Source organism: Apodemus sylvaticus, chromosome 1 (assembly GCF_947179515.1).
Source record: "Apodemus sylvaticus chromosome 1, mApoSyl1.1, whole genome shotgun sequence".
NCBI classification, from domain to species: domain Eukaryota; kingdom Metazoa; phylum Chordata; class Mammalia; order Rodentia; family Muridae; genus Apodemus; species Apodemus sylvaticus.
The window spans coordinates 189,686,059-189,693,960 of NC_067472.1; the positions used below are offsets into that span (position 1 = coordinate 189,686,059).

The window sequence follows — 7,902 nt, forward strand, 5'->3', positions numbered from 1 at the left end:
GCTAGCTGGGGCAGTGCTGGAGAGTTCGCTGTGGCGCTACAGGCACACACACACACACACACACACACACACACACACACACATTAAAATGTAATCCAAGAACTTAAATCCATGTATAGCTAGCCCACATGTTTGTCTCTGTCACAGTTTTGACAAACGCAATTGGTTTTATTCCATGTGCAGGTAACCTAGGTTGTCACCCGATGGCTACTCATACCTAGAATATTTAGAGGCCTCTCAAGCGTCAGGAACGAGGGCTCAGCCCTCAAGGTCAGGACTAGGGGGTGAAAGCCTCTATTGTTGAGTGGAGAGGAAGATCAAGGAGACACGTGGTGGTTAGGGCTCTGGGTGGGTGCTGGAACAGGGGCATGGCGAGGAATACACAAGACCCTTTGGGTGGGTATTTAGCTCCGTGGGCAAGGGCCACGTTTACTTCCTAGAGCGGCTGGAGGAGCTGAGACTGTGCCCCACGACCTGAGGGTCACACGTAGCCTGGAGCCACCGCTTCCACTCCGCGGGGTAGCAACAGCCAGGGGCGGCGCACGAGCACCTTCAGCGGCCAGTGACTGGCTTCTCTGGGGACCAATGAGATGCAGCGATTCTCCACGCTCGCCCAATCAGCCCATGCGGTGAGTGGTCTTCGGCCAATGGGACCTCGAGTGTCCTGGGCGGCCGGCCCCGCCTTCCGTGGCCCCTGGAGCCGCACCCCCTGCACACGGTACCGGTCGCCGTCGAAGCTGGGTGCACGGAGGACGCACTGTGGCCTGGAAAGGTTTTGCTGGCGTAAAAAGAAACAGACGGGTATCCCCCAAACCCGAGGAGAGAAGCGAAGGGGGAATGGCGAAGGCGGGGTCATGGGCGGGACTCCTGAGGGGCCCTCGGTCTGCGGCAGGGGCGCCAGGGGCCCGGACTCCTGGGTCGAAGGAAGGAAGGAAAGCGCTGGGTCTGGAATTCCGGCTCTGCGAGAGGAAGGTCGGGGGTCTGGGAAGCTGAGTCAGAAGTGGGAAGGCTGGTGCCAGGACTCCGGGGGTCTGAGGGAAGAGGGCTAGGCCAGCCTCTTGGGTCCGAGGGAGGAGGCCAGTGTCCGTTCTGGCTGCTGGGTCTGAGGGAGGAGGCCAGTGTCCAGTCTGGCTGCTGGGTCTGAGGGAGGAGGCCAGTGTCCGTTCTGGCTGCTGTGTCTGAGGGAGGAGGCCAGTGTCCGGGGCGGGAGACGAGGGCTGGGGGTCTAGAATCCTGTGTCTGAGGGAGGAAGGCTGGCAGTCTGGCACTCTGGAATGCTAAGTAAGCCGGGGGTTGGGGCGGGGGAGAAGCTGGAGCCCGGGTTCCTGTGTCCGAGGGAGGAGGTCCAGAGATCTGGAATTCTGAGTCTGAAAGAGGAAAGCTGGAGCCCAGGCTCCAGGATTTGAGGAAGGCGAACTGGGGTCTGAATTCATTGGTCTGAGGGAGGAAACTGGCTAACCGTGTCTGAAGGAAGAGGCTAAGGTCCAGTCTGGCTAACTGTCTAAGGGAGGAGGCTCAGGTCTGGTCTGACTGCCAGGTCTGAGGGGGGGAGGCAAGGGTCTGTCTGTTGAGTCTGAGGGAGGAGGGCTAGGGATCTAGAGCCCTGGGCCTGAGGGTGAGGGGCTGAGTCTGAGGCAGAGGAGGCTGCTGTGGGACCCGTGTGTCTGAGGAAGGAGAACTGGATTCTCTTCCTCCTTTAGGAGTGCTGGGCCCTGGACTTTTGCTCTGACGCAGGACGCAGGGGCTGGAGTCTATTTCAGGATCAAGGAGGGGATTTTACTTGGAATTTTGAGTCCGGGGGAGGCGGGGAATAGGCGGGTTGCTGGAATCGTGTGTCCTTTGGAAGGACAGGAGCTGGAACTCAGACCCCTGAATCCTAGGGTGAAGAGGACAGAGCCCTCAGAATCCAAGTTCTGGTGGATCTGGATCCTGAGGGCTGAGCTGCTGAGGCCTTGAGAGGTGTCTGCTGCTAGGGTTTCCCCTGAGGCTTGAAGCAGAAGGCCCCACTCTCCTGTACCTAGAAGCTGAAGACAGAGGCCGAATTCCTCTTGTTTAACTATAGCTGGCTGGGTCTTAGAGCTATGGAAACTGAGGCACAGTAAACCTGTGGCCTTGTTAACTCACAAGCTACTTCAAGACAGACTTAGGGTCTCGCACACCATCAATCTACCACCAAGCGGACCCTTCGAGAAAACTACGATTTGACCCTCTGTCTGCTTGAATTGTGTCCACCATCAGTTCCCAGGTCCTGCTCAGCTCTTCCCAACGTCAGCGAAGCCATGGGAACCTGCCGCGCCCAGTGTGTCCTGCTCGGCTTTCTTCTCATCGCCTCGCACTGGACGCGTACGTGTGGGGAATCTGTGGGAAACGACTGGCCCGCGGAGGGTGGTGGGGAAGGGTCACCCCACGGAGAAGGGCAATCTTTTTTTCATCTTCCCAGTGGTCCAAAACATCTCCTGCGAGGTGAGTCAAACCCTGAGTCTGGAAGACGACCCAAGCCGTACCTTTAACTGGACTTCACAGGCCGAGATATGCAATCCTGGAGAATTTTGCCAAGAAACGGTACTGTTGATTAAAGCAGGTAAGACAGAGAGAACGGTGGACGTCAGCTGCCGGCCCTGCGCTGCAGGCGACAGCAGTCCAGCTGTCCCGTTGGGTCTCCAGGCCTAACACCTTGCCTGTCTTCTCAGCTCCGTTCCTCTTCCTTCCCCCACCCCCACTTCCACTGACCTGCGTTTATTGCTAAACTCTCGAGACCCTGTGGCAATAAAGATGGCAGCTAGGAAGCCAGCCCGGTCAGTGAGGTGCTTGTCTCGGATGCTTAAGGATCTCAGTTGAATCCCCAGAACCCACATAAAAATGCCAGGCATGGGAGCATGAGCTCGTAGTCCCAGGCGTCCTTTAGGCTTGAGAGAGAGATAGCTGTGCCCTCTGCCTTCTCCCTGCTGAGCATCGGGCCCACCACTCACCTTCGCTACTTCCTGTGTCACAGAAGGAACCAAGACCGCCATCTTGGCCAGTAAGAGCTGTGTCCCTCAAGGAACAGAGACAATGACGTTCGTCCAGTACACCGCGCCTCCTGGACTGATCTCCATCTCTTACAGCAACTACTGCAACGACTCCCTCTGCAACAACAAGGAAAACCTAGCGTCAATCTGGCGAGTACCAGAGCCCACAGGTACCTGAGACACGGGGGTGAGCACTAAGGGGTCAGGCTGGCTGTCTTCTCTGTGTCTCTGCTCAGCCTGGGCTCTCGGCGGGCCAAACACAAGAGTCCCACAGTCCGCAGGGCTCTTTTCTGAGTTGTTGCTTTTGCAGTCCAAGCCCCTCTTAGACCCACATTCACACTGTAACACGATAGACGGGAGCTGGACAGATGGGTCAGTAGATAAGGTGCTTGCCCCGCAGCCTGAGGACCGGAGTTTGATTTCCCAGAACCTACATAAAAATGCCAGCCAGCTACGGTGGCCTGAGCTTGGAGTCCCAGCCTCGGAGGAAGAGGGCGACAGGACAGGATCCTTGTGGTTTACCTGCCAGCCAGGCTGGCCTAATCGGTGGGTGCTGGGGCAGAAAGAGACCCTGGCTCAGAGGACAGCACTCCTGAGGACGACGCCCGAGGCTGCCCTCTGGCCTCCATACTTATGCACCCACACAAGCGCTCTTGCACCCTGCATGCACACTCGAAAGTGATTGTTTAAAATTAGGTGATACAGGTATTGGTTTTATGAAAAAAAATAAAACACTTCACCCTGCCTGTGCCTACCATGCCAACAGCAACCCTGGCCCCTCTCTGTCTCAGACCCACATTTGTGTACAGCCTTCTTCTCCACTGGGATTCCAGCTCCTTAAAGATGTTTGCTGAGCCATCTTAGGTAGTTAGGCGCCCTCCATGTCTTAACTTGAAGGTGGTACCTGAGCTGTAATCCCGCTGGCTGGCCACAAATCTTTCTGCTAAAACTGTCCCTTCACCTCAGTCACCATGTCTGAGCAGAATGTGGAAGGCAGGTGGTCACTGGGGTTTCTTTTTTAGTGTGTGTGTGTGTGTGTGTGTGTGTGTGTGTGTGTACACGCGCGTGTGTGCATGCACACATACACGCAGGTGGAAGTCACAAGACAGCTTTAAAGAGTTAATTCTCGCCAGGCAGTGGTGGCGCACGCCTGTAATCCCAGCACTTGGGAGGCAGAGGCAGATGGATTTCTGAGTTTGAGGCCAGCCTGGTTTACAGAGTTCCGTGACAGCCAGGGCTACACAGAGAAACCCTGTCTTGAAAACAAAACTAAAGAAAAGAAAAGGGAAGGAAGGAAGGGAAAAAAAAGAGTTAATTCTCTCCTTCCACTTTCGTCTGGGTGCGGAGAATTGAGCTCGGGTCTCCAGGCTTGCACAGCGAATGCCGTTACCTGCTGCATCATCTCTACTGCCCATGGGCTGAGGTTCTGATGGAAAGAAAATCAGTTGAAAGAGTAGATGGGATTCAGTAACGGTCTCGGTTAGTGTGGCCTCTGCAAGACACAGGTAGAGAAGAGACGACAGCTGGGACAGGCTTCTCAGGTGCTGGGCACAGCCTTAACTCTCCTCTCTTTACCCCTATCCAGCAACCACCAACATGTCAGGAGCCCGCCACTGCCCAACATGTCTGGCCCTGGGGCCCTGTGCCAGTGCCCCCTCTATGCCCTGTGCCAATGGCACAACTCAGTGCTATCAAGGAAGACTTGAATTCTCTGGAGGTAAAGGTCCCTGGAGGGTCTGGTGCCTGGGGTTCTAGCGGTGAGGGAAGACTGGGTTCCCCATCCACTAAGCTCACTCTGCTGCCCCATCTTTTCTGGCTCCTAGGAGGCCTGGACTCCATTTTGCACGTTAAAGGCTGCACCACGATGATCGGCTGCAGACTGATGGCCTCGATAGTCTCAGTGGGACCCATGACAGTGAAGGAGACCTGTAGTTACCAGTCACTCCTTCAACCCCGACTGGCAGAAACCGGGGCCTCCTGGATGCCCACCTCAGTGTGGGTGCTGGAGCTGCTGCTTCCAGCACTGCTGCTGCCCCTCACCCACTGCCCCTGAGAGGACACTGGGGGTCGGGGAGGCCGTGGCCCCAGGCACTGGGCCTTTGGCCAGGAGGGAGCCTTCTGTCTGCTGATACCAATTGGAAGAAATGAGGGTGGAGTTGAAGAACGGAGAACGTGGGTGCATGTGCATTTGATACAAATAATAAAATTAGTGATTTGTTATTAAATGTGCGTGCATGGGTACATTTGTGTGGCAGGGGCGTGAGGAGGGGGTCCAAGGACAACGTTTAGAAATGAGTTCTCCCCTTCCACCATGAGAGTCCCAGGGATTGGGCTCGGGTCATTGGGCTTTAGTGGCAAGCACTTTTTTCCCCTTCATTAATTTATTTATTTGCTTTACATCCAGATCACCGCACCCCCTCCTTCTGCTCCCCCCTCACCCAGCCCCTCCCCCCCATGCTTCCTCCTCTTCCCCTCTGAGAGGGTGAAGACACCCCCTGGGTACCACACACACACACACACACACCCTGGCACATCAAGTCTCTGCAGGGCTGGGCGCATCCTCTCCACTGAGTCAAGCCAGCCCAGTTAGGGGAGCAGGATCCACAGACAGTCAACAGATTCAGGGTTGGGCCCCGCTCAAGTTATTGGGGGACCTTCATGAAGACCAAGCTGCACATGTGCTACACGGGGGTGGGGGCCACGGCACTGCAGGGGCGGAGGCAGTGTCTGAAGGCAGCCCGAGTGTGCTCTCCCGTTGGTGGTTCTGTCTGAGCCTCCACGGGTCCAGGTTAGTTGACTTCGTCAGTCTTCCTGTGGAGTCCCTATCCCCTCCTGGTCCTCAGTCCTTCCCCCAAATCTTCCGTAATCCACTGAGCCATTTCACATACCCAAATTTGTGATTGTGTTTGCCTCAAGCCGTGAAGTGGGGTTTAGGTGCTGGAGAAGAGGAGCCCCTAGTGTCTGTAACAACCATTTTCCAGATAAGAAAACATTTCGGATACATTTTAAATTTCTCACATTCACAAATAGCCAGAGACAGGCGAGGTGGTGTGTGGCTGTCATGCCAATACTCAGGGCGTATCGGGCCAACCTACTCGACATACCAAGGCCCTGTCCCAGAAAACGGCTGGGTGTTTAATGCCTTTAATCACAGCACTCCAGAGGCAAAGGTAAATGGATCTCTGGGAGTTCCAAGCCAGCCTGGTCTACAGAGTGAGTTCTGGGTCAATCATTATTAATTATAAACATTAAATTAACAATATTAAATACACATTATTTTACATATATCTATATATAAAATAGTATTTATATTTATAAATGTATAAATATAAAATGGAGTGGGGATAGAGATGATCAAGAAATGTCTTCAGGCAGAGCCAGGACGTAAACATAGGTATTTGACCAAGAGCCTGATTTTTCTCTCCCTCCGCCATGCTAATGTCTCTGTGGGATTCCCAGCCTGAACTTAAGGCCAAAGCCAGCTGCTTTGAGAGTCTTCTATCAGCCTTGGCCATGGGGCTCCTCAGCTCTCCAGGCCTAACGAGCCTGTCCCCCCTCCCCCGAGGTCCCCCCCTGCACCCTCAGAGCGTGAGCAGCAGGCTGTGGTCCTGAGACATCGATGGTACACAGAGGAGAGAAAGGGCAAATAAGTGCGGGGAGGCATCATTTCGATGGTTAATCTTATTTTACTTGATTACTCTAGATTTTGTTTTGTGTGGGGAAACTGCTAATTAAGGTCCAAGTCTACCGTTAACCTGATAGTTGCTGAGCCCGGAACATGAGGGGGCACTGCTGAACATGATGGGGGGGCTCCCTTCAGTGGCAGGACTCCGCCTTCTCTGACCTTGCATGGGGAGTTCAACTCCACACCTCTACCTGCAAAATGCCAGGTAACCTTAGTTAGATGACAAGTTCAACTTCCTTTCTCCTGATAGAAACCCAGCCAGCCAGCACCTGAGACTCCCAAAATGCTAACTTCAGGACCCTAAGCCTTCAGACAACGGCCTTTGCCCATCCTGGAGGCTTCTTCCCCTCCTGTCTGTTCCCCAAAACTATATAAACCTCAAAGCACCCCACATAAAGTTGATCTGCCTCCCTGCAGATGGTCGCACGCGTCTTCTTCCCCTTAGGTATCTGCTGGTCCCGGTGTCGTCTTCACCATACATGCTCACAAGGCTTCTGAGCCCGCCTCCCCGACCCATCGGCCGATTGGAACTGCTCCCTTTACTCTGAGAACTGTGTAAACCAAGATGGCCTCAGATTCACAGAGTTCTACCTGCCCTGGCACCTACCAAGGGCCACACCCGTAAAGAAAACTGAATCCCTCCCCGAGAAGCCGCCAACTGTCACATCCTCACCGTTAGCTGAGGAGGTGGTGGTCTACAGGGTGGACCAACTGGACCCTGTGCAGGTAGCCACCGGCTGCTGGCAGACTGTCTGCGGTGCTCCTGCTGTATCCAAAGACACTGCCTCTGTCTGGTCCTCCCTGACCTCTGGGTCTTAGAACCTTTGCATCCCTTCCCCAGCCCTTTAGGGAATGTGACAAAGACTCGCATTAGGGACAAAGACTCGCATTAGGGACAGAGCACTCTGCAGACACTCATTCTCCACACTTGGACTGGTTCTGAATATCCCGTGTCGAGTAGCCGTGCTGGCTACTCGTAGGTCAACCTGACACAATCTAAAAAACGTCTGAGAGGAGGGACCCTCGAGTAAGAAAATGCCTCCATTTGTAATTATGTAAATGCCTCCTGTGAGGCCACTCCGGCTGGTGGTCCTGGGTGCTATAAGAAAGAGGCTGATTGGTTGGTGCCTTAGTCTCTGGGAGCTCCAGAGGTCTGGGTTAGCTGACACTGTTGGTCTTCTTGTGGGGCCGCCATTCCCTTCAGTCCTT

The 7,902-nt window shown here is 54.6% G+C and overlaps 1 protein-coding gene across 3 annotated transcripts; it reads left to right on the forward strand.

Annotated features, from left to right (window-relative positions):
• Positions 1 to 699: 699 nt before the first annotated feature.
• On the forward strand, positions 700 to 5,233 carry LOC127683110 (testis-expressed protein 101-like). 3 transcript variants are annotated; one of them, XM_052180068.1, is made up of 6 exons: positions 700 to 801; positions 2,239 to 2,343; positions 2,441 to 2,581; positions 2,993 to 3,178; positions 4,594 to 4,725; positions 4,832 to 5,233. In XM_052180068.1, exons 2-6 carry the CDS (start codon positions 2,280 to 2,282, stop codon positions 5,059 to 5,061), a joined length of 753 nt encoding a protein of 250 aa, XP_052036028.1. In that variant the 5' UTR covers positions 700 to 801; positions 2,239 to 2,279; the 3' UTR covers positions 5,062 to 5,233. The 3 variants fall into 3 exon arrangements, with proteins under 3 accessions (XP_052036028.1, XP_052036038.1, XP_052036019.1); XM_052180078.1 differs by lacking the exon at positions 700 to 801 and adding an exon at positions 879 to 972; XM_052180059.1 differs by lacking the exon at positions 700 to 801 and adding an exon at positions 1,208 to 1,281.
• Positions 5,234 to 7,902: the final 2,669 nt, after the last annotated feature.